The sequence below is a fragment of the Helicoverpa armigera genome, chromosome 1, assembly GCF_030705265.1.
Source record: "Helicoverpa armigera isolate CAAS_96S chromosome 1, ASM3070526v1, whole genome shotgun sequence".
NCBI classification, from domain to species: domain Eukaryota; kingdom Metazoa; phylum Arthropoda; class Insecta; order Lepidoptera; family Noctuidae; genus Helicoverpa; species Helicoverpa armigera.
In genome coordinates, this window is record NC_087120.1 from 3,552,361 (window position 1) to 3,580,300 (window position 27,940).

Consider the following 27,940-nt stretch of genomic DNA (forward strand, 5'->3'; position numbering starts at 1 on the left):
ATAAAATTATTAGATATGGCAAGTGCAAGTTAAATTATTATTGGTAATAATATTTTGCAGGATATTAAGTATAACAGCAGTAGATGATGAGGGGGTTCGCGGGTTCATTTACTAGCGGAACTCTAAAAACATTGACGACTAAATTACATGCATATAAATTCCACATGATTAATACGCTGGAACATTTGAGTCCAAGTGCTGGCCTACCGCCATACCCAGTCGGTTGGAGGAAGCCGGTGTAAACAGGGCTATTTGCACGACTCTGATCTTGGCCAGATCTTGACCTATTAACACGCAGTCGATGTCAGTGAGTGTCGCTCATGTATTTATAGATTGGGGCGCTGAAGCTTTTTGTTTCGAGTTCGCGCGCAATCGGAGTACGGACGAAGTAGAGGCGCGTCGCGTCCCATGTAAAATGTCCGCTAGGGGGATCAGAAGGAAGAAGTCGTCGCTTTCCGAAGTTAAAGTTGCTGTGGTCGGCGCGCCGTCTGTGGGGAAAAGCGGTATGTGCAGTGATTTATTATTCATAAATGCAGTGTTATTTTTGTGCAATTTAGAATTTTTTTCGGAACAAAAAAAGTTTTTTTTTCAACTTTTTTTTTCGGGTGTTTAGAATTTGTCTCGATTGGTCAGTGATTCACGCCACGTTGCCCGTTATATTTTGGTGATTATAAAAATAATCGTAAATGCGTAGGTATGACATTGCTAACACCATTGCTAAAATAATACTGATGGACTACAAGTGTTTTTGTCTCAAGGCCCTGAATAGTTTTTATCGTAAATGTTACTAATAAAACGTGCGGAATCGATGAGTAATAAAAACCGTGGAATTTATCATTGGATAATATTATACAAGACGTATGCTAAACATTAGCAGACTGCGGATATAAAAATATAATAAACTTTTTTAGCTGTTGCGATATGCCTGCTACTAATTTTAAAACGTTAATATGTTAGCTGTTTAATTTATTTATCATGGTTTAATAATACTTTTATTACAGTAAGTTGTGTTACTTACTTATTTAATTTGCATAACTTTGCAGGCCGTATTTTAACCGAAAATGTTAGAGACAAAACTTTTTACAACTCTTTAAAAGTATCGTGATACGTACACTGCTTCACAAACAGCTTTTCTTTTTTTTATAATATGTTTAAATAAAAACCAGGTCTCGAAATCATATCTATTATTTATTATATTTATTTAACAAGTATATTTATTAAATTATTTTTAGTGTTTTTTTTTAAATTAATATTCTAATAAATTGTACACGTTTTATTATACACCTAGTCTCAACCCAGTAATTATATCTATAGGTATCTAGTAATTAATCTAAACTATTTTTTTTTATTATTGTTTTACTACGATAGTTTTTTTGTGTTGTAAATATCTATGTATATAACTATGTAATTAAATATAAACTCTTAAAAAAATTACATCAAAAAATGTTTAGTTAGATAACTAGGGTACACATTAAGTTTTAAGTACTATTTACTGAAAAATATAATAAATTTAATGCCACTTAAATAACGTGTTGGTATTCTACTTCTGACCGCTGCTGTAGTATATAATAGTTAGCAGTTAAGCACGACGGAAATTACAAACAATAGTTGAAACAAAAGCACATCAGATCAAACGTAAACTCATACGAATAAGTTTCTAAAGCTCGGGGTCAGTTTCATACAACGGCCTAGTGTTAGTATAATAAATGAAGGAAAAGGGTTATCGACTTGTCAGTGTTAAAACTTACTTTATTTATTTATTCCTTTATTTCAGGCAACTAGGGCCCATAAAAATACAAATATGTACCTACACATATATCGTACATTACAATACTTATAAACTAATACATAAAAAATCACCATATCAATATATACTTACAACTTAAACATACTATAAATATATAACAAATATTCTTAAAAACTTAATGCACACGATTTATAATTAGAGGTAATTAACGTCTTGATATCAATTCATTTAAATCTATCTGTATAACTTCACCATACTATTTTAATGTTCACAAACTTTTCACATTTTGGCAGTTCTGTACAGGTTCAGTATTGTTATGGGTGAACCTAATGTCAAAAGATATTTACAACACAAAAAAAAACTATCCTAGTAAGTAGTATCTTGTATCTATGTAAATAAATAAACGAAAACATTAAAAAAATATATGTTCAAAGTCCATAATATACATAATAAAATTGACATTCTGCATATCTGCTAATTATAATTATTTAACGTGATAATGTTTCTCGTGTTCATTCCTTATACTTATCTAAGTTTTATATGAACTTCTTCCAACTCATATAAACTTTACATACGTAGGTAATTTCTCATATTCTCTTCCCCCCTCGAGCAATCTGTACGTAATACATATTTGCACTATTTTCAACTAGCTTATCTCAGCAGTTTCACCCGCGTCCCGAGATAACTGCTTCCCGTAGCTGGATGAAGACAAAAATCCTATGTCCTTCTCCCGGGTCTAAGCCACCTTCCTTCTAATTTTCAGCTTAATCAGTTCAGAAATTCGTGAGTACGTAGTAGTTACTCCCTCGCCGCTGCTAACCCATAGCGAGAGCGGTCATTTGATGATTTTTGACGTCGTTAAAAAAAAGATTAATAACTTCGGAAATGCTTTTTTTTCACATTTTTATACCATTTCTAGGAATATAAATGTCCTTTACTTTCAAACATCCTTAACTTATCTTCCTCCTGAAAAGTTGTCTCTTACAAAGACGACGTTTTCCCTCTAAGGCGTCGATATATAGATTCCCAACCAGAGATCACCTGATTATCCCAATAATTCTCTTCAGGAACCACGGCAATATGCATCAATCCCACGGCATTTGTACGCATATTTCACGGCTTATAACTCTGACTGGCGTGTTGTACTATTGTTCGTATATTTAGCCTCATTAACGGGCTTTTAAGAACTTGACTTCTGTAAACACGAAACAAATGACGCATGCACGTCAAAGTTCCGCATTGTTAGCGCTGACCAGGAATGCTGAATGAATTTTCATGAAATATTTCACCTTGCATTTTCAAAGGTATTTTGCAGAGCATTTCAAATCTGTATTCCTAATAAGCAAAGTTAATAATCTCAGGAATTACTGGTTCTATTCGAAAAACTCTTTCGGTGTTAGATAGCCCATTTATCAAGGAAGGCATGGTTCCCATGAGATGCCGGTGAAACCGTTGGCAGAAGATTCATGTTAAAAATCCCCACTTAGATAAAATAGAGGGCAGTAGGCAGTGCTTACTACCCTTTGAAATTACTGTTCATTATCGCGCCGTGATAGTAGGTTTCTACTGACGGAGCATGTGAAATTGCCACCCCGCGGTATCCTACTATTATAAAACTAAGATGCTATAAAAAGCTTTTAAACGTGTGAACTCTATCCATATGGTAAAAGCTTTTTTACACAGATTAACAATTTTTTGCACGCAACTATTTTATTTTATACTGAAAATATGAATGTTAAAAGTGTACGCGAAAAACTGCAACAAAACAGTTTTTTTTTCAATATGCAGCTGTTATTTTGTACCGTTTTAATAATATTTTCATGTCCGTAACTTTATATCGCGAATATTGAAACCACATTAAAGGCCCAGCGGGAAAGTAAAATGGATCAAAAAAAATAAAATTGAATTTCGTTGTTACACATCACACTTTGCTGAAATATTTTACACAAACTATAGGTAATCATTCTTTCAGAGAGTTTCTGGTTGCATTACGATACGTTAAAAAAACAATACAACAATACCACAGCATACTAAAATAATAATTATTTTTGACGGAATCTTAAAACTTTAATCACTTTTATGTAGGTACGTCATGTTTATCTTAGCCACATGCGATTTCAAGCAGGTACTGGTTGAATACTAATTGAAACGCAGCAACGCGCATTTTCCTTAATGATTTCATAAGTGCAGTTTTATGGTGCAAATAATTTAGCCACAATAAGTCTTGATGGCAAAGTGGTTAAAAGAACAACCTCTGAAGTATGGGTTCGATTCCTGGTCAGGCAACTACCAATGGAAAATAAAGAGTTAGAATCCGTTTTTTATTTACTTATGCTTAGAGACTCTATTCTTACTACCAATTTGAAAAATTATTTCACGAGTGCGGAAAGTAGTAGAAAAAGGCTAGTTAGGTATAAAGTTACATGATCTACATTCTGAGTATATTTGATCTACCAATGATTGAGAAAAGGTAAAGGAAAAGAAAAAGATCTTGCGGAAACCTGGACTTTAAAAGTCTGATATCGCTAATCCGCCTTGAACGAGGCGATTAACTCTAATTCCTTCTCAGAATGAAAAAGCGTAGCTATCTTACGCTCATTAAAAAGCTCATGATCAATATAGAAAATAAGTAATTTTTATGGCATAATGAAAAGACGATTAAGTAGATTAAAACTCGGCAATGTTATAAAAAGTTTTTTCCGGGTGCGTTAAGTACCTACTCCTTTAGGAATGTTTTTGGTAAATAAGACTAACATCTTATTTAAGTACTTAGTATTAGAATTAATGCTGAGCGATCGTCATTGCATATCTTTGGCATTCGTTACGGGTAGTCAGAAGTCAGTAAGTCTGACAACCAGTCCTACCTGGGTACTGGGTTGCCCGGGTAACTGGGTTGAGGAGGTCAGACAGCCGCTCCTTGCAAAGCACTAGTACTCAGCTGCATCTGGTGAGACTGGAAGCCGACCCCAACATAGTTGGTAAAAAGGTGATGATGACGCTATGCGATTGTCGTGCACAGCGAACGCAAAATTAAATACCTAACTTTAGAAAACCCATTAACAAATAAAATACAGCAGCTACAAAATAACTGAAATTGTGTGAAGTTATCAACAAATAGCTCACCGTACTTCATCTGTGAACTGTATGAAAGTTGGGAATTCCTGACCTCAGACACTACCAGTTATATTGGACGTACCTACTGTAACTTCTGCTAACTTTTAACAACACTATAGTCAGTAGTTTCGTATCTGTTTCATGCACTTTCAGTATGGAATTGATTTTACAAACTATATCATACTACCTCTATGTACCTACTATTGTAATATTTTATGATCTGTACTGTTCATTTGCTGCTTGCGCTGAATTCTAATTGAATATGACATGAGTTTTGTCTTAATTTTAGAGGGGTACTTTACACACCTGGATAAAGACATTTTAAATATGTATGTTCCTATATGTTTTAATGTACCTACATACACGTGGCTACATCAGTTTAGCTGCAATTCACTAATTAACAAATAGCTTTAGCCGATGAAACAAATGAATGTAACAAAATCGATAGTCATGTTTGATTGAGAAATAGTTTGCATTAAAGTAATTATATCGTTGTACGCAAAACTTAATTGAAAAACCTGTAGTGTATTTAAAATGTATTCCTGTAGCAATTTTCCGTGTCCAATTAAAGCCCTTACTCAACTATAGTCACACAGCCCAACACTCATACCGATACTAATTACTTTCCTCTATTTTAATATCTACCGCCGTGCACCAAAGAGCACTTGAGCGTTTGTAAAAATATCTGCAATATTCGTTATTTTTTACCCAATTAGAATGAGTGCCAATGAAGAGCATAGGTTGTAAAGGTAGCCTTAGCTTTTAGGTCACACAGTTCAAAGCGATGCAATCGAGCTTCATTTTTTTCAGGTTTTTGAGCCCCGCTTTATATGTATGAGCTATTTCATCAACGCTATTGTACTTTTGTCAACTCGTTTTTTTCGACGCGACTTTTTCGTTTGTCTCCTTTCAGCTTTGATAGTTCAAAGGTGATGCGGGAATTTGCAATGAGAATATCTGCATTAAATTGTTTTTGAAATACGTACTACACAATTCTGCTCCTGTCAAGTATGAGCGGTCACCCATCTGTTATTTAACCGTACAACGTAACCTCGTACAGTCGAGAGCAGGAGCCATTAGCGCCAATTTCCTCGAGGTAAATTAGAAGTGCGCTGACAACGCGTTGACGATTCGCAAACAATGTAAACTGTTGGCCATCTCCCAGATTCTTCACATATTTCGGATTTTTTTCTTTATCTTATTCTCGTACACAAGGATGGTTTGTTTAGAACATAATGAAACTCGTGATCAGCTTGAATTGATTAAGAATTCAATTGATCTAGCTAGAAATTGAAACGAATTTAACTTCGGCCGGATGTTTGAAGTCCGGTTTTATCCGCAAGAGCATTTAAAATTCCTTTCGAGCTGTAATTAAAGATGAAAGGCTATTGTTGATTTGTCTATTTTTGATTATTGCGAGGTGGCTTGCACCTTAATGTTAGAATCATTGATATGTAAAACAAATTCCCGTGTATTCGTGGCGTGGTGTTTTTCATGGTCGTCCGTTATGATTGCCAGTAAACAGCAGCGGGATTATGTACCCAAACCAAAATCAATAAACAAAATACCTACCTTGTATATATACGTAGGTATACATCCATACCTATATAAAATTACAACACATTTGATCTCATTTGTTAAATGAACGTTAATTAATAAAATACAGATTCCATTCAATCACTACTAAAATGTTTGATTGCAAACGAATCACTTAATAAGCAGCTCATGCGTGGTCATTAAGTACAATATTAACACACAATGATGCCAACTACGATAATTATGAGAATTTATGTGCGCGCCAACGTCATCATATGTGTATTATTTGCTTAATTTAGAGTCCTTTCAGACGTGCACGTGGATATTTTCATAATATAACATTACAAAAATAAACGTCCTATGAAAATGCCATGTAATATTTCTCCAATGTACCTACTTAGTACTTTTGAGAATAATTTTGATAACGCAAAGTGCAATCGAATAAAAATGCTACACTTTCTGAGAAATACAATTTTCTCGAAGTTACTTTGTTAGATTTGGTCACAGGTAAAATGAAATAAAGCGATTGTATACAAAGAGACAACACCTAATATTTTAGAGTTGCAACTTTCATAACAAAAGTCGCGATGCTTGAATGGAACGGAAAGTGCACTTCAATCCATTTAGTTGCCCGCCGGGGCTCAGCGTGTAAGAGGTATATAAGCTCCTATGTTTTCCATAGTAAGCTGGCGCATATGTAGGTAAAGTAATAAACCTATTTTAGCCCTATGAATAAGTTTACAGGCTAATGTAGTGCTAAGTTAGTTGGTATCTCTACATTAATGGCGAAGCGCGGCTGCTGAGCGAGAATTCATTATATCGGGTCAAGTTTATAATTAAATTTATAAGCTTTTCATGTGACTACTTTTTTAGCAACTTTTTGTTTTTAAAACATAAGTCCTAATGATTCAGTTTAAATGATCATGATTATGCAAATCATCATATAAAATTGGTAGAGTGCTACAAGTTTTTAATGCTAATGATCGACTTGTAGAAGAAACAAAAATCAACTGCTCTCGAGTTTGCCTTGACTTGTGGAGTGGATCATGGCTCACCATCAAAAGCTGATAAGCCTAACCTGTCTTCATCCATTCAAACAGTCTGCTGATATAGATCCATCCAATCGGCCGGAATTATCGGCTCGTATGCAAAGCGCAGTTATTTTAGTTTCGTGCTTCCAACGTAAAAATGTCATGTGATGTGAAATAAAATTATGGATTAAGGTAAAGGTTGATTTTATTTAGATGTCGAATACATATGCCAAAACATGTTTACCAGATGTTCAATATTTGAGGAATTTATATTATTGGTAGGTAATGATTTCATTCATATATAATTAAATTTAGTAGATTTTCGAGGTACTGATTTTATTAAAATTGTGATCAGATAATACTCAAAACCATCATCATTAATTCTCCTGCTCTTATCCAAATTTTTAATATGTTCCGGCAGTCTTCTTCTGGCATTCCTTCCTATCTGACGTCATCTCACTAACACTGATGAAACGCCCAAAATGAGCCAGCTTAGCCATCCGCTAATTAGCACGTAGCCTGCAACCTGTACTAATTACTATCACATCGCGCGAATATTGGAATTCAACAAAGGCAACAGAATCAATTGGCGGCTGAAAGTCCGACATAATTGCCGAGGTATTGCGTACATTCGCAGGAGCGTATATGAAGCTGTATGGACTGATTAGTTTCAAATTAAACGCGCATTCAGCATTTACGGTACATCGTTGTAAAGCCTATGAATTTGCGGTACTGGTAAACATGAATCTGTGCACGAATGTTGAGCACTAGGGTTAATAACCACTATCCGATTTGTACTTTTGGGAATTATTCGAAGTTCTTGGAATAGTCAGTGCTTGATGGAACTGTCTGATAGAAATAAGAGGCCGTCTTATAAAAAGTGAAAATGGCTGCATGTGGTCATAAAGGTTTATCTGTAAACTGTTTGTATATTATATTCCGTTATTTGTTTTTTTCTTTTTAAGCACGTATTTGAGTTTCAGATAGTGCTTCAACAAAAGTACACAACAAATAAAATGGCGTTCACCAAAGATTTAAAGTACGCGGTTCAAGTGGACAGTAAAAATAGAATGTTTCATAAGTGAACTAATTTTAGGCGGTAACAATGTTACCGTGTGCCGCACAAGTAGGTCAATGGTTATGTACCACGATAACATGATCAGCAGGCAGCTTGTTCAGAGGATATATTTTGAAACAGGATTTTGGAAATAATTGTATCGAGTAAAGTTTAATAAGTTTGTTAATGCAATCGTGTTTGACTAGAGGTGTCGGGCTTTTAGCTAGCTGGTTAGTTGGGACTTTACTGAAATCCAGCCTGCATATCGAGAAGCTAATAGAGACCTTTATGCAGTGATCGCTTTCATCATCTTCCTTTAAGGCGAGGAATTGGTCAACAATAATTCCATAACCGGCACGCGCATCTAAGGCGCCAAAAGGGGTCGGAGCGTCTGAGCGGGGCGAGGATAACAATACGCGCGCTAGCTTATAACTAAAAGTCGTAAGCGACAAAATGGTTTTGTAATTTTAATATTTAGAAATGATAATTTGATAAAAATTCCTTCTACAGTTTTAAAGAGTATGTATATACTCAACTACTAAAAAGTGAAGAGGCTTAAATCGGTCCCGTATGCCCATAATATGTGAATCTCTTTTTAAAAAGAGGTATGTTTGATATATTTTTCTCTGTTATAAAAGTTACCTAATCATGTTTCTACTTCTAACAAAATAAGGTTTATATCATGAACTTTAAGGTAACCAAGTTGTATTTTGATCCGTTTTGTATTTACTGAGAAAAATTGAAATCCTTGGCGCCAAAAATTCCAATTCGTCCTCTTAACCTTTTTTTAGTTTGTTTAGGGTCGGATCAGCATGTTGTCTTCTTCTATACTTCTCAATCTGTGAATTGGTTTTTGGCTGTAATGGTAAAGGTGGATTCACGGCTTTCTCAGGATCTTATCTAGTTCGAAATAATGTTTAAGCCAGAACCTAGAAAGTCTGACAACCAATCGTACCAAAGGGTATCGGGTGGTCTAGGTGAAATGGGTTGAGGAGGTCAGATAGGCATTTACTCCATGCAGGACAATTGTTATCAGCTGCGTCCTGTTTTAATGGAAGCCGACCCTAACATAGTCGGTAAAGCCTAGGCGAGCGATTATCCAAGTGGATCTTCTGAACGCCGTCTACCGTATGGCTCAGTCAGTATTGGTTTATATTGTTTTGATGCTCCATCGCATGATTTATCCAGAATATTGAAAAGCATTGTGAATGCTTTTGGCAGCCAACTACTGAACATAAGATTTGTGATCTTATCTTGTGGGTTACGGATTACATTAGGTATATTTTGATGATTTGTTCTACTGAACCCAATTTTGAAAGTATTGAGGGAGTTCGTTTGGTGAATAAAGTAAGGAAATTAAATGTCTGTCATCTTAATTGCATTTATGTAGAACCCGTTTCTCGCGGTTTTACACTAGAGAAATACTTCCCATTAAGTACAACTAATGTGTTTTTTTTCAGGTCCACATAGTTTTTTTGGGATGTTAAAGTCTTTCCTCTTCTTGACACATACTTAATTTACATCTAAATCTCGTGAAATGCATCAAACCATTGACGAATATACCGCATACTCCTCTACATCGATGTATGTTCTACGATTGGGTTTCGGAATTTGGAACGTAAGTCAATTAAGGTTCGCCGGCCTTGTTACAGGGTGTCAATCTCTGGGTCTACTGAACCGATTTTGAAAATTCCTTTGCCAAAGCTAGCTAGGTTACGTTATTTTTGGGTGTCAGGACATAGGACAAAGGGTGTTCCAGCTACTTCTGATTATTGTGTTCGAAGCTTCCTTATAAAATTCTTGGATTGAAGTCTTGGACAGTTATTTCCGATACTCTCATAATTTTAAGCTGCCAGTTTATTATTTATGGTGACTTACCGCGTCTTCGGCTGCCAAGAAATGAAACAGTCAACTAATGTTTTGTTTTATGCTGACATCTACGATCAAGTTATCGTTTCTTCGCTTATTTTAGTATTTAAATACCTTTTAAACATTATACCTCCATAACAGATTTATACTTTTAACTCTGACAAAATGCTGTACTGTTTATTTGAAGGATTATGTACATTCAACGTAATGAAAAGTGAATATTTATTATGCAATAAAATTAATTATTTACTTTACGTTGCTGAAATTATGAGCGCAGCTTAAATATGTACAGTTCTGGGTTTTAACATCGCTCCACTGAGCGTGAATAGCCGTGTATTTACAGCACAATAACTATTTGTCAGAAATGTCAAAACGTTTGCGATAGTAAGCGAGGTTATAATTCTTCGTGAGCAATATAAAACGGAATACTTTATTGTACACAAACAATTGTTTCGGCTTCAATTACTAACTACGTTAATGCACGAATTTATTTCCAAAGCTTGTTATATTTGGCGTACATTTCATTTTTGAGACATTTTATTGACGGCATAAGAGCCGAGAAAGTTTCATATGATACAGAAATAAACTCTATAAATGACTGCGATGTGATTAATTTGAAACATTTGAAGACTCCACTTTGTTCTCATCATAAAAAATCCGGTAGAATGACGATAGTGTTGATGTATGCGATCAAATGTAATGTTACATAAATATATCTTTACGTTTAAAGTTTAGCCCACGTGAAGCCCACGCCTGGGCATCGTCACTGCTTTATTATCATATAAAATAGTCTTGTTTGCCATACGTTCATAGACATAACGTCGGATAGGCGTTTTAATGTATCTATATTTTGATGAGAAGAAAGTATTTTTAATCCAAAACGTTCCGATATTTTTAAATTAATGAGCTTTTTATTAGCGGCTTTGCGAATGTCATGCGAAAGTGTTACTTCAGTTTACGTTATGCATGTTTATTTGCCAAATGTTTTAATGATTTTTGATGCTCTAGTTTCCCGGTCTTCTAGGTAGGCTAAATTATGAGTCACAATTATTTTTCGGGTCAACAGAATGTGTAGGGTAAACTCACCAGTAACTGGCCACTTAAGGACAGCGAGTTGTTCATTTAAGTGCCATGACGAAATGTGTCAAGAAATTAATATTCTTGTATCAACTTTAGGTAAAGCAAGTATCCATTTATCGTTATTAGTGAGTAAAAAATGAAACTACATAGAATTATGTAGTAATATTTTAATAGAATGAAAAAGTAGTCTTTTTTAGTAATAACTGGCCATTTAAAATTAGATATTAGCCACCATAATACCAATAACTGGCCATGCAAAAATAATATTTAAAATCAATTAAAATATATAGAATAAAGGAACTATATTAGTAATTATAAACTTAAAAAACATAATAAAACAAATCTAACAAGGTGGTTCTTAATTCGTAAAAAAAAACTACAACTTAGCTTAATTTAATGAGATCAGTATACCACAGTTCGTTTGCACTTAAATAATAGTATGGTAACGAGGAACTTGTCATTTGTAGTTATTGACGTGTTTAAATAAATTAATTACATCATCATCATCATCATCATCAGATGTAATCTCTCTCTTTGTAACAATTATGACACAAAAAAGAATCACATTCATCCTCAGGAATATGAATCCTGTGGGATAATGGTATACAATTCTCATGAAATTGTTTGTTACAGAGCCTACATAGGATCACCCTTCTTGTTATTATGTTCAAACAATAGTCACAATAGACACATCGGTTTTTCTTATTTTCTAACAGTTTCTTAGACTCATCTTGACTATTTATAATTTTATTAGTAGCAGGCTTTTGTGTTTTATTTTTTGATTTTTTATTTGGTACATCATTCTCTTTTTGACTTTTTTTCTCTTCTCGTAACCTCTTCCTTTCTTCTTTTGCGGTATCTTCTTCTTGCTTTTTAAATTGTTTTTCTCTTATCTTGTCAACATATTGATTGGATGTTAACGCAAATTTAGTTCGCTCAATTTGGCGCTTTCGTTGTCGTTTGGGAAAATCGGGCAACTTTTGTTTCAGGTATTCAGGTATGTATCTTGTTTCAGGTAGGGGAAAATTTACAAGAGTATGGTCAGACCTGCTGTCTTGTATGGATCAGAGTGCTGGCCCACAAAAGCGACGAATGAAAGACAATTGCATGCGGCAGAGATGAGAATGTTAAGAGGTATGTGTGGAGTTACGCGAATGGATAGAGTGAGGAATGAGTATATAAGAGGAACTAATGTGACGTTTCATAGGTGCCTGCAAAGGGCTATGTGAAATAAAAAGATTTTGATTTTGATTTTGAAAGTGGCGCCGGTATCGGAAAAACTGCGTGGAAACCGGCTGTCGTGGTATGGGCATGTGCTGCGGAGGAATGAGAATCATGTTGTGAGGAAGATGATGAATATGAATGTGGACGGATATAATGGAAGAGGAAGACCAAAGAAACGATGGATGGATTGTGTGAAAGTAGATATGGTAAGAAAGAATGTTACTTGTGAGATGACGGCAGATAGAAGAGTTTGGAAGGAGAAAACACGCTGCGCCGACCCCAAATTAAATTGGGATAAGGGCAGGTGGATGATGATTTTGTTTCAGGTATTCCGAGAAAGGTATATTTGAGAGAACAGAAATTGTTTTATTTGGATTGGATACCTTCATTGTTTTCAATAAATTTGATAGCATTTTCTATTGCCTCTTTAGAGTATTGGCGTTTTTTAAAGACATTTCAGAAAATCTGTCCAAAAAGAAAATCCGTCAGTAACTGGCCATACAACTATCAGTAACTGGCCACCCATGCCAGTTACTGATAAACGTGTATATTTTGATCTGGATTTTTTTTACACGATAGTGTGCCTTATACTCATTCTAAATATGTTTATTTTTTCGTAAAATTCGGACATTAGCGTATAATTCAGTAACTGGCATGAGTGGCCAATAAATGAAAATATACAAAAATGAAAATCAATAACTGGCCACCCAACTAATCTCGCCTTATTATAGATACTGACAGAATAAAACTTTAAAAAACGATCGTTTACCATCTATACAATACCACAAACACAATCAACTGACGTTTACTACACGAAGTATTACAAAATTCACTTTTAATTTCAATCATTACCTTAATTTTTTTTTAAGGATTTACCGTTCACGTCGGAACTTGTACGCGTGCTGTCACAAAATGGCCGATATTTTTGGCGCTAGTATTCATAGAGGAAAAAGCTGTCATTATAATGAAAGCTAGTTGAGTAGGTAATACTAACAATAAATAATAGATGGCGTTCTATGAGAGTAGTTCTTAATTTATGCAGTCAAAGTGAATAGTGGCTAATAATTGAAAGTGGCCAGTTATACCTCGGTTTATAGTTTTTATTTTTAAATTAAAACTATGTCGTTGCTTACCTGTTTTTGATCTAATAAATACATAGATTGTGCCATAAAACCGTGATATTTGCAAATAAATTGTTTAATATTGTATACGGACTCTGAGATGATCTTGATAGCATCATTTACCAAAGTAGTTTCAAGTCATATTTTTTGTTGAGATAGTCGTATTATAATATTTACGAGTGAATTACGACTGTGGTTGTACATGTAACAAAAAATCTAAAGAATCCATTGATTGCACAGCAAGATAGCAAGGGAAGTCTTGAAATTTTGAGTTAGTTCAACCATTTGACATTTTCATATAAAAAAATATATTTATTTAATACTTTTTGCACATTGTACAACGGCGGGCTTTACATCTTAGTCTACTCGTCTATCTTTGGGAGGTGGAGCATTAGCCTTAGTAGGGGCAACATTTTTATTGATAGTTTGGAATAATACCACATACATAAAACATAATTATCTATATTTAAGTACTGGCAGGTATCAAATTGTCCAGCCACAACATCAACAATAACATGAAAATAAAACTATTCTGTGTAATCATTACTGAGGTCTCACCCACAGGATCATAGTATCGTGTTGCAGGTAAACTCACTAATATAGAAATCCGTGGGCTGCTTGTTTGTCACGTCGCGATACTGCTAATTGCTACAGATATTATTTTCATCATTACATTTGTTTTATTTCGTACTTATTTCTAGAAAGTTATGGCTGAAAACAGTAAACAAGATATCATAAGCTAGACATTACAAGATATTCAATTGTTTATTTTATGTGTTTTTGTTTGTATACTGGAATTAAGTTACAGTTGGTTGTTTTTCGAAAACTATCTATTAAACAATGAACGTATCTTTCTGATATACTTACCTATACAAAGTTACAAGATATGGTATTTTAAAAACAACATAACACACATAGGTAGGCTATAAGTAGGTAAAACTTTAACTGGTAATTCAAAGTTTCGTTTAGTTAAGAACTCTTTTAAGCTTATTATTGAAAATCACGAGGAAAGTACGTACACAACAAGCGCTCGCCTATTTAAGTAATTGGTAGCCCAGGTGAATGTTCCAATTTAGTGTGAACTTCGGAAGCCTTAAATACTCCGAGTTCCTGCAGTAGGAAACTCGCACATAGTTTCCGATGTTAGGATAGAACCGGGTTAAGACTTGCTTGCTTGGATTGTTCCACTTCAATCAATTACTGCGAATATTCCGATCGAGTTATATTGTACGCATACTCGGAAGTATGTGAGACTATCTAAACTAAGACTATGTAAGTGATCTATTTACTTGGTTATCTACAGACTGAAATGTAGTGAAATTGTTTTGAATATTCTTAAATTATACTTTGAAGGGAATTTGTCAAGTTATAAAAGACATTAAAAACCTCTTCTGAGAGACATTATAAAAGTAACATTATTCGCGTGGCAGTAATTTACCCTTAAAATCAACCCTGGTTAGTAATATGTACTTACGTGCAAAGACAACTATATAAAATTTCAAGGCACGGTAAGCACGGTTACCAGACAATATTGTTTAAATATGTACGTGATAACAGCTGCATTTGACGGATTATGTAAATATTTAGACGAGGTGTCGGTAATAGAAACATTTGTATGCAATCACAATCAAACTAATTCTAACAGACTACATTTATATTTATTGCTTTGAAATTATTCCGAATTCTTTCTCATAGGTAATCGATAAATAAGTGCCTTTTTATGAAAATTGTATGTGTAATGGATACACATATCTACAAGATTCGTTACGGTAGTATAGAAAAGCTCTGCCGGTTAGTACTACGGGATTGTTCCAAAGAGTTATCGCGGCCCTGGTACACAAAGGGCTTAAGAAGGAAAATGCTGGGTTTAAGTCAGTAAGAGTCTGTCAACCACGCTGCACTTACAGCGGGAGCAGTGATTTTATCATCCCATTAAAAAGGATAAGAGCTGTTTGATGAATCGCTTACACTGTAACGAAATATTTTACGATAACTACACAGGAATGACAAAATAAATGATTAAAAATAAAATGCAGCTATTTCAGTAGTTTAGTTGGATAACTAAACTATAGGAACTGAACTGAAGGAGGTTTCCTTACATTCTTGTATTATACCTTTTCTTAAAGAGCCTTTGAGTGCTAGAGTTATGCGGCTGGGTCAGCTCAGATCATTATTTCTCATAACTAGAATAGTTTAAGAAAAATGTGCTGCATTCCTGTGCAATACCGCTATCTCTCTGTTTATAAGCGAAGCCACACAAAGCCAGGATATTTGTGCCTTTTCCTGCGTTATTTTGAAAATTTAATAAACGACGCGACTAAGTTTTTAAACTTTTATTTGAATCTAAAGTTTTATGTCATGCCTGTACCTACTCAAAGGTGTTCAATTTAGTTTACTCATAAGTTTAGGTGCTATATTTCAGATATTTTACGACAATAGCTGATTTTTCTGAAGAATATATTTAAGAAGCCATATTTATCAAATAGAAGTTAACGGATGATTGGAAAATTGGCTCTAAGTAAAATAATGGACTTTAGCTATAGCTTGACTAAATCCAGGTCAGCCTTTTCACATTGGCGAGTTTTCCGGCTGGTTTCCCGAGCGACCGCTTCGTTTGTCCGGGTGGTGTCACCGGTTTTTAGCGTCACTTTTGTACCGGTGGTTGTCAATTGTTTGCACTGCGGGATGTCACTCAGCCTTGCCGCTCGAAAATCTACTAATGTGAAAAGGCTGTGAATCTAACATCGATGTTCCAATATTGTCTATTTATTGAATATATTTTGCATACACATACTTATGCGTTTTCGACCAGTCTACCTTTGGGTGATGGAAAATAGCAGTGGTAGGTGCAAAACTTTTTTTTGTTACTTGTCGATAATCACATACCTACATTTGATAAATATATTACCATTCTCTAGTACTTCCAATTTTGAATGATTCTATAAAAGGGTGCATTAAAATAGAATCCATGAATGGCTCCTGCTTACTATGCGTGATAGCTGGCTGACCACGATGAGCTATTTCTGTACATTCACGATTTTATTAGAATTTATTTTTAGGTACATGATACAAAGCTCTTAGGTAGGTATGCTAATATTGTATTATGGGTTATTTTACTCGTCTCAAAGCGATTAAGGATTGCTTGCGATATTACATTAATAAGCTATACATAGGTATTTAAACAGTGCCTTTTAAAGTATTTTTTTGCGAGATTGAGTAAGAGAAAGAGCTTTTCAATACCTCAATTTAATACCTTCAATACCTGTCTATAGATGAATTTTGATAACTTTATATCGCACGACCAAAAACTTTCCAATAATATTTCGTAATTTAATTCCGTAAATAATTCAAGAACTGATCAAGAGGTTCCCGAATCGGCCCAATCGGCACACGTGTTTTACACTTGTAATCGACAATCTGCCATAAAAGTTTCAGTATGATTACATTAGTCTTGTATTTATGTATGCGATTTGTACATTTATTCAGATCAATATTGATTCCATATGTTTTATGTTTTTATGAATTGTGTAGTGTGCAAGCTTTGGTATTGCTTCGGGAAGTTTTTAACGAGAAATTCATCTTTGGGTTTAGAATTAGTTGTTTTGCTAGCATTATTTAGAAGAGAGAGTAGCCGTGATGTAAGGTTTTATTAAATGTTACGGTACTTGAAAATCTTTGTCTACAGTTCGACCTGTTAAAGCTGCACCTAAATATTTAATAAGTGGGAGTTTCGGTAGTCGTTGTTGGTTGATGCTTGAAATATCTCTTCTTTCATTCATAAATACCTTCTTGGAGTTCTGGTATTATGAGTTACGGTGTTGTGGCGTCTAAACGTTTGAGATACAGTACGTGCAATACAATAATGTTTTAAGTATTCGTGCCAAAAGTTCTTGCCAACTTTTCCTTTATTAGGTACGAACTCAGGTTTCCTTTTGCTGCCAAAATAGGTTCCTGGCTGAGATTTTCAAAATTGAAAAACCCAAATCATTTTTCTATATTTATATAGCTACGTATCTCTCCTTTGTCCGCGATAGTTATTTAGAATTACGCTACGACTTTACTATAACAATATTTCCTCAAAAATAATAAATGAAGGTAACGTATTAATCCCTGTCACTTCTTGTTGGTTATTTATTTTAATAATACGTAAGTATACAAATAAATATTATGATAATTTGTTTCACGTTATTAATTGAGTAGTCCGTCGTGACACGTTGTATTGCGAGCTCGTCTAATGAGGCGAAATGAAATAAATGATTCGAATCAAACTGCTGGGAGAAGTTTATTCTTATAGATTTACTTGCAACTTCCCGCGGTTTCCCCCATTTCGATAGGGAACTTCTTCGTGTATCTAGACAAAATATGGCCTTGGGAGATAGTCTAGCTTTCCAACAGGGAAATAATTTTTAATTTTAACCTTTAGGGTACAAGCAAATGATTCCTCTTTCTGTTGATAAAAGCCTATGTGTTAATCCAGGGTATAACTTATCTACATACCAAATTCCAGCCAAATCAGTCCAGCCGTTTTTGGGTAAAAGAATAACAAACATACATCCATGCATTCTCACATTTATAATATTATGGTAGGATTAAACGTCGTTATACTTGCATAAATGAAATTATTTTTATGATAATTACCCGAACTGTGCAGTAACTCCGTTCAGTTATTCACAAAAACTCCGAGAGTACTTATTTATACTAACTCCGATAATAGCTTCGTAAGAGTATAGACAAAAGATAATATAAAGTTTCCTTTTTATCACGAGCGGTAAAAAAATTTGCGTCTTTTTACATTATTCCGACTCGAATTCTTTGGTCCTGTCTCGAGACGCGATATAATTTGTCTTGTCGTCCAGGAAAAAGTAGCAGGCACTAGACTAGACCGTGCGGGAAGTCACCTACGCGTTGCAATGACCAAATAAAACCTATTGTGGGCCGGTCCAACTACAAGTGCAGTACGGTGACTTCGAGCAGAAAAAAGTCACAAAACATCGTGCGGAGTGTTTCATCTGCCCACTCCAACGACTATATTATTATTCACGACGACCACGACTACTTCACACACGAAATACGACAACCGAAGAAAACAAAGTTTGACAAGACAGCAATAAGTCCCAAAATAACCAGCAAATGAAGATCAAGGAAATCATACCAGGATCAATGAAATATAAATACGGGACTAATTTATTTACACGATCCAGAAACTGTTGGTAAAATTATTAATAAAAACTATTTTCGTCGACTCGGTCAGTGTTTTTAGAGCCAAATCAGCTGTTTTCGTTCTGAATAAGCGCGATTGTATAACGTATAAAGTGCTGATTACACAATAATAATTACTGTTTTATGAGATGCATGTGGCTGAAGTGTGTTTTGGGTTTTCAAGTGTTTTAGTACGTTTAAATAATTACGTGAACAGGTCGTACCCACTTTTACTCGTTGTACTTACAGAGTGCAATGCCTTATCGGATAGACAGCCATTTTTTTCTTAGGATGAACTGTCCCACTAATGAGCAAAGACCTCCTTAGTTTGTCTCCCCACTTCTCGATCTTTTGAATCCAGTCTTTCGGTGCTTTATGTTTTTTTAATGCACTTATATAAACGCTAAGTTTTCACTTGACATAATATAGCGTATCCAATCGCCGATATAACGTTGTATCACTGCTATTAATAACATAACGGTTCACTCACCTAGTATCTAGTGAGCGAAGTATTAGAGCATGCCTTTAGCCTGCACGTCAACTCTATAAAAATGCACCTTTCTCTAACATTTTAATCTATTAATACTTTAAAACATTCTCGTTTTATAACTTTAACGGATGACACCATTTTCAACAAGCTTCACTCAGTGTAAAATAAAAACACAAAGTTTAGCTATTCACATGATGAAATATTTTCCCAACTAGTTTGAAAGCATTTTAGTGTATAAAATGCAGGCTTGACTATTTGATCCCTCGCATTCTGTTAACTTTTAGTTGAGCGATATTTGGATTTAGCTCATACGTATGGAAATGAAGGTATAAATGGCAGTGCGCACATTTTTACAATCAGGCCGAAAAATATTATTGATAGGATTTCCGATTACCTTTAAAATAAACTGTCAGAGATTATCATGTCAGCTATCGGCCGACATTTTAGTCGGCAGTGTGCGAGAGCTTATATATTTGCTGCATAGTGCTTAAAATACAGCCGATGACATACTGATGTGCAAATTGACATGACACAACATGTCAAGGACGAAAATGCTGTTGGCGTGTCAGTTTTTGGGATATTTTAGGCATCGACGGTATTATTAAAAAACTTTGATTTTACATTGATAATATTAGACTTATTAGCGTTGCTCTATGTCTTAAAAGCATTCTGAGAAATCATAGGCATGCAAATTGATGAAACTTAACCTACTTTTAGGTGTCGAAGCTTTTTCATATCTACGTAGATCAAAACAATTCGCTACGAAATTGTAACAGATTTACTGCAATTCGGTAAGGAACGTTTAATAGCGTTACTGTATCATAAAGATCTAAAACGAAGCAAACATAGTTTATGTGGAAAATAACTTTAAAAACATGAACAAAATAATCCGTTTACCTACAAAGTTGAAAGTATTTCGCATCAGTCTATTCAGCGAGATAATTGCCTACGCTCGTAGCAGCGTAGTCGCGTAGCAGCAAAATACGGCCGAGTAACTTAATATGTCGTAGCTGATAGCTTAATCCAGTAGACGACATACATATCATGCAGGGAATTATTAGTTTCATTTTCAAACAAGAATAGGATCAATTAGTGAGCACGTGTCTAGATTTTATTTCTAGTCACCGAGTATTTCTCTCATACTGAAATTATAAAATTTGTAGGCTTCACATGAACCTACTGACACTTACATTTGTCGGTCTTTTCGTGTCATTTTTTAACGAAGATAATTACCTATTTATTATGCTCTTAATTATTTATTTCAACGGAGTTTTATCCGGTTTCCCCAGTTCGCTTACTGGACTAACATAAATTAAACAAGAAAAAAATTGCACTTCTACAGAATAAATAAATCACACAAAGAAAGCGATAGATTAGCTCAACGTCCAAATATGTGAGAAACGTAAAGCCCGTGTTATGTAAACAGCGTAACTATTAAAATCTATGAAATCCCCGACGCCGTGAAATGGAATACCCTGAGAGTTGTTTAGGAAAGAAACATAGTTGCCAATGCGGTGCGGGTTTATTGCAGCTATTTCGGGAAATACTTACCAAAAACGTCCAAAAAAAGTCTTACATAGTACCTAGCAAAGACGTTAGTTTTCCTCATCAAGATTTGTAAATCATCAACTATGATGTCCTTGAATTTCTGTCGTTAAGTCCATACACCTTAGAACCTATTTTTAAAAATAATATAGAGGAAAGTGGGCAGTACTGGCACATTGGTGGTTTTCCATTGTTTATTAGATAATATAATCAAACGAAATTTTATGCTATGTAAAAAATCTCGTATTAAAATTCTGCAAATTATACAATCAGGCAGAAATTTATGGAGTATCTGAGCCTCACTACATTTCGTGGTTCATATATTTTGGTTGAACGAACGACATTGAGGGGTAGCGCCGCATGTCTCCGCACTTGGCAAGACTCGCCCGATCGCTCCGACTCAATTCATGTCCAAACCTGTCAGTCAACTGGTGCATTAACCTATTTGGCATACTTTGAACTTTGTACTTATGTATATTCGTTTTTAAATTATCGTCTACATTTTAACACACCCACTTTATTTTAGCATCTGTTGTAGTTGTACTGTCTCGGCGAATTTATGCCGAATACATAATTCAAGTACATTTTAAATAGCATTAAAGTCGGCCAAAAATGCGGCCAGTGTTGTCTAAATGTCATGTAGCAATAAGGTCGATTCGCCCCTACTCTTCGTTTTGTAGTTTGGGGTTATAATGACTGTAGCGAGCCAGTGAGCCGATAATTTTTTTACACTTTTTGGTTTTTACGATATAGGTTACCCCTACAGTATTAGTAAAACAGTGTCGTTGAACCCTTTGGACATGGAGCCTTGAAGCGTTTCTTTGTCTATGCTAAATCATTTTTCATTTATTTTTTTCTTCGGATACATACTTATAGTTGAAGAGCTCGTGGCTAAGTCAAAGCCGCGCGGATCGATCGATCATAAGGTTAAGCAACGCTTGGCGCGGTCGGTCCGTGGATGGGTGACCATCTTGTCATAATGAGTTCTTCCGTGTTTCGGATGGCACGATAAACTGTAGGTCCCGGCTGCCATTTAAACATCTTTGGTAGTCGCTACGGGTAGTCAGAAGCCAGAAAGTCTGACAACCAGTCTTACTAAGGGGTATCGGGTTGCCCGGGTAACTGGGTTGAGGAGGTCCTTGTAAAACCCTGGTACTCAGCTGCATCCGGTTAGACTGGAAGCCGACCCCAACATGGTTGGGAAAAGGCTAGGCAGATGATGGCAGATGAGTTGATTTTATGTTGCTAGTTTTAAAATCATTTCTAATTTGGTTATATAGTTATGTGATTGGTTATATAATACAGTTTATCTTAGCTGTCGCTTTATGGCAAACCATGAAAAAGCCCTGTAGTTCGTAGTTTGAGATATCAGAAATAAATAAGAAACAAAATACAAAGAGTACTTACATTTTGATTTGCAAAATATTTAGAAGAGACCATGACCTCGGTCGCAGGGTCATGAAAAATAGATGAGCGGATGTAAAATACCACTGTCATATAAATGTTTTTATTTCTACGCACGTTTTAAAAGTTGTGATGTTTGCTTGTTTTCTTTAATAGACCTTGCAGCGGCTTGAGAGCTGTTTGACGTGCAATGAAATATATATTATGGTGAATAGACAAACATATTCTCGTTAAAATTATATGTAGAACATTCTTCACTTCCTCACTGGCGCTATGAAAGTTTATGAAGTAGAAACTGTTTGCTGTGTTTCATATGCGTGATGAGTTTACCGTGCTAGTGCATATCTTTTAAGGAATAATATAAATAATGTTCTAGCACCTTAAATTGTGTGTTAATCGAACGATTTAAACAGTGTCTTCCTTTGTTTGCTTAGATATCTTTGTTTACATATTTATTTAGCAAATATACTAGTAATATTAATAACTTAATTTTTTCTTGTTCTCAGCTCTAACGGTCAGATTTTTGACAAAAAGATACATCGGAGAGTACGACCATCAACAAGGTAATTTTTGCTTAACTTATTTGTTCGAAATATTTACCCACCATTGTGTTTAAGTGAAAACTTCGAGAAAATTGTTTCCTGGAACTATTAATTGAACATATTAACTGTAATTAATACCATTATTAAATCAGATTGTGATTTCAATTTTATTCAGCCTTTACTCAGAATTGGGACTGCTTTACAATTAATTTACACTTTGGCTTTAAGAGTAATAAAAGGAATAATAAGCTTTTAATTACCTTTTCACGATAATTCAATGAAGTAGAAAGCAAACACGACAATGCTCTCGCTGTAGCTTCTCTGTACTCGGTTGAGCAGTTCCACTGAAAACCTTTTACGTACAAAAGAATTACGTAAATGAAATATTTTATTCTGTTTTCAGACAGCAAATACAAACACGAAGCGCTTCTGGATGGAGAGCCGATATTATTTGAGATTCTGGATACCTGCCCCAAGGTAACTCTTTGATTTTAAATCTGCTTGTAATTGTAATTATTCGTCATCACCCTTCATCATCAGCTTTTTCACTGTCGCAATGTACGTCACAGGCCTTTTCTCACACAGAGATAGGATGACCGGTAATCACCACGTGCGCTCAAGGCAGATTGGCGATTTTAGCATTAAAGTCGCGGTTTCCTGGCATGAAATTATTAAAAGATTGTACTTTTGTTAAACACTGGGTCTTACTATCTTTTGCAAAGATGATTCAAGTGTAAACAAAATGGTTAATTTTCATTATGAATATATTAGAACCTTTTTTTGGCACTTCCATCAAAGCATTTATGGCAGATTTTTCTAATAGAAATAACTTTATAATCGCCTGTTCATCAAGCGGACCCAAAAACTTTGCTTAAGTGGACCATCTCAATTCTCAAACCATGTCAAAAATTTAACATTATTGTGACAAACAATCAGACAAAAAAAACAGTTACGAAAAAAGCTAGATAAATAATTACAAATCCATTCTTTGCCAAATCATATTATTCAAAGTGTCGCCTAGCATCGGGAAGAGAGTAACGATACGCATGGAAGCAGAAGTTGGCAAGCCACACCGGTAGTTAGACACTTCGATATATTGTAATACTACATATGTTTAGCGTACAGTTACCTACGTGTTTTTCTTTGAACCTTGAATTTGATTTCGATGTCTGTCGTTAATATGAGACACGTTTGACAGCACTGTTAGATATTTAGATGTGTTCGGAGGTAGGTATGACTAGCACTGTGCGCTATTTGCCTCAAAAAGTACCTAAACATTATAAAATCCGTATGATTACAATGTAGATAGCTAGTGGTGATAAGCACCTCTACCTGCCCCCAAAACTTTTAACTTGGCCGATTCAAACAAGACGATTACTGTACAATATAGGCGTCTACGATTTCAATACGTTTTACATTTCTATGGATATCATACAGAACAAAAAACACTCATAAACAACGGAACAATAAAACAATAACACTAACTAAAAGGCAAACGCCACAACAGCCCTCGAACTATAACAAGCCCGTTATTTCAGAGCATAGAAGAGCTGCCGGGTAACGATATCGCCCAGTGGGCCGATGGTCTGTTTCTCGTGTACTCGATCACCGACCGCGAGTCCTTCAACTATGTGCGGCGCGCCAAGCAGAGCCTGCAGCCTGAGATACCGCTCGCTCTAGTCGGCAATAAGGCCGATATGGTGCACTTGAGACAGGTTTGTTCAAACTTTTTACTTAAGAAAATATTATTTCCTCTTTACTATATAAGAAAAGACTAACAGTTGCCCGCGGCTTCGTACTCGGAGGGATTTTTTTATCATAAGCGGGTTGGATAACCAAACTATCCGGTTGCAATCATTTCTGAGATCTACACCAGCCACTAAGTTTATCCCTGTAATTTATTAGATTGTCCGTTCAGAATAGGAAAAAAAAAATTAAACGTAACATTTTAAATGTCAAGCTGTATACTTCATAAACATAGGACTTTCATACCGATTACCAACTTCCATTTAACCTCATTAGAAACTCCACCCAAGTAAAAAAAACTGTTAGAGCATTTTTACAAAACCAAAAACTAAATGTTGGCAGACTAAACAGAAAATAATATTGTTCAATTACCTTAATAACGAGTATGAGTGCTAATTAAACGTTAAAATTAATTAATTTGAAAGATACCAATCGAAACTGATCAGTGGTTCCACATGAAATGGAATGTAAGCACTTCACTTTGTGTCACACAGCGAAGTGATTGCACAAATTAATTAATTGCATTATAACACACTGCCGTCATTGTAAACTGTTTAATTAGTAGTGCGTTCATAAATAAGTTAAATGAATTCTTTACATTACAGGTGAGCCCCGAGGAAGGCGAGATTCTGGCCAAAGATTTCGAGTGCAGCTTCGCTGAGGTAGCCGCCGCCGAGCAAGTCAACCAAGTGGGCGAGGTGTTCCACGAGCTGTGCCGCGAGGTGCTCACCCACCGACGGCGCGCCAAGCACAGCCTGCTGGACCGCATGCTCGGCTCCAAGACAGCTTACCGCGTATACTCGCGGGGGAAGAGCGACAGCGCGTTACCGAAAGATTAGCCCGCGCTCAAGCCCTCGGGGGCTAAGGGCAATGCTGAAGCAATGCACGAAATAATACCGAATGGAAAGATCCCACAACCCTGCGCTCATTGCTCCTCTACGTTTTCCGTATGCTGCCTCATGTAAGAGTTCATCGACTCAACGGCAGAATACTTCATGACTGTTTAGGAATTGTTTACTTATTTCCTATTTATGTATTCGCTAATTAAATAAATGTAGAAGTTTAAAATTGTTGTCTTCGTAATACTGGTGCGTTGTAAAGGCAGAGACAACATTATGCATGAATGGCAACCCTGATTCGTGTCATGGGTTAAGTGGGTCCCCTTTTTGAGAGAAAAGAACTGTTCATGGTCGACTGAAACGGTATGTTGTGTGCTAACAAAACGAATAAAATTCACTTTAGCTGATCGTGCTCACAAAGAGCTAAAGTGAATTATTAGCTTACTTAAATATAAATCGATGGGAATGCCTTGGAGTTAGAAATGATGGGACTAAAATGTGGATTGTCTTATTAAAAATAATATTTATTCGTCGATATTAAGAATTTTTGGAAAATAAAAAATATGAGAATAATTGCATGATCAAAATTAAACAAACGATATAACGTAACAATTTAGTCCAATTAATTTATTTAAGTGTGATAAAACTATTGTGAAAATCTCATGTTTGGTTGTTCGCTTGTTAAAGACATAACGAGTTAATTTGTGTATATTTAGTTGATATAATATTTACGGGGAAATAAAGAGCATTGTCACCAGATTAATCAAATTATAGCTGTTTCAAGTAATACTGTATGCACGCTGTTTAGCGAATAAGTAGTTGGAATTCAGAATATCACTGGTAGATATTTTTGCCTATAATAGAAATAATGCACTCAATATACCAATATACTCGTATTAATGTAAGTCAGTTCAGAACTTTTTAGATAATAATCCTGGCCTTCAAGAGAGACTATATTATAATAACAATCACTGCCGATAGTCACTGCACGATAAGTATAACGACCAATACTTAGTCGATAATATTATGACCACCTAATGACCCATCACTTCACCTGTCGTGCCAACAAACATGGTGGAAGAACATGGCCTATTTACTATTTAAATAAGTATTTTAAAATGTTATATCGTAGTTAGAAGTTGAAATTCATTATATTCGCCACGGACAACTTTGCGACTGAAAACCTTACGTATTCAGATTTGGTGCAAAAAAAGTATTATACAAAAGCCAAAAAAAAATATTTACTAGGTATATTAAATTTTATCCGATTCTAGTCAGTGTTCACATAGACTTAAAAGTTAAGAAATATACTTCAATTTAAGAAATTCAATATATTACTCAATGCTATGGCAGTTTAATGTTCTAAAAATAATACAGTTGTTCACATTAGATAAATAGTATTCAAAGTATTTACTTAAAATAAAATCCGATCTATTTTGTGCTTACAATATAATCATTAAAAATAATAATGTAGTTAAAAATCCAATTTAATTCAATCAAATATATTTACCGAAGTCTCATAGATATAGAAGAAAAAAATAGTCATGATATATTATATTAAATCCAGTAGCTGTTGAAATCCAAAGTATATTTTAGAAAAATACACACTCTGTAGACGATTAAGCTGAATACATAGTGTTTGTTCCACACGAAAATATACTATTTACTAGAAGTAGAAGAAATTGAATTGTAGAAACCTATGCATTTTATCTGTTAACGAAAATAATGTTTCGATTTAAGAATTCTGTAGAACAATAAAGCAAATTGAAAATGTATTGCGTTATTTATTTACTGGTTACCCTTAGTAGTCTAGTTGACCTCCTGATTAAAATTGAAAATTGACCAAATTGACTTTCAGAGGAGATAAATGTGGCAAGAAGGTCACGCACGCTGATCTGAAGTGATTATTACTTGGTAGTTCTATAGAAAACATATACTAGTTTCAAATCTGTGATAATATTTATTGGTAACTTGATGATTGGGAAGCTACCCAAAAAATTTGGAGTAAACGAAAACTCGATTCTAAATTGCAAAAACACAATACAACTACGAAATACTCCCCCTAAGAGCATCACAGAATTGACAAACAAAGTAATAATGAGCCGCGATTAAAAAATGACTAGCCAGTCACAAAGGCAACCCCGGAGTCACACATAAAAAGGGTAATCTCGGCAAAGTGGCCCTAAATTAAAATAAAACTGCTCCCCTAGTTTCATCGCGTCAAGAACCCACCAATCAAATCACAGCTTTGGTTTTACGTCACGCGTCTGACAGTTGATCGTACGAATGACATATTTTAAAGATGGCACCCCATTCTATTGTCTGTGGATGCGGCTGGCCATGCATTGTCTGCAGTAGTTTATTGTGGGGTACTTTTGTCGGCACTCAAGCCCTCC

At 35.0% G+C, this 27,940-nt stretch overlaps 1 protein-coding gene across 1 annotated transcript; it reads left to right on the plus strand.

The window, feature by feature from the left end:
- Window positions 1-231: 231 nt before the first annotated feature.
- LOC110373030 (ras-related and estrogen-regulated growth inhibitor) lies at window positions 232-27,319 on the plus strand. Its single transcript, XM_021330120.3, has 5 exons — window positions 232-503; window positions 22,924-22,980; window positions 23,363-23,436; window positions 24,498-24,674; window positions 25,311-27,319. The coding sequence occupies exons 1-5, from the start codon at window positions 302-304 to the stop codon at window positions 25,542-25,544; spliced, it is 744 nt and encodes a 247-aa protein (XP_021185795.2). The 5' UTR covers window positions 232-301; the 3' UTR covers window positions 25,545-27,319.
- The last annotated feature ends 621 nt before the right edge of the window (window positions 27,320-27,940 follow it).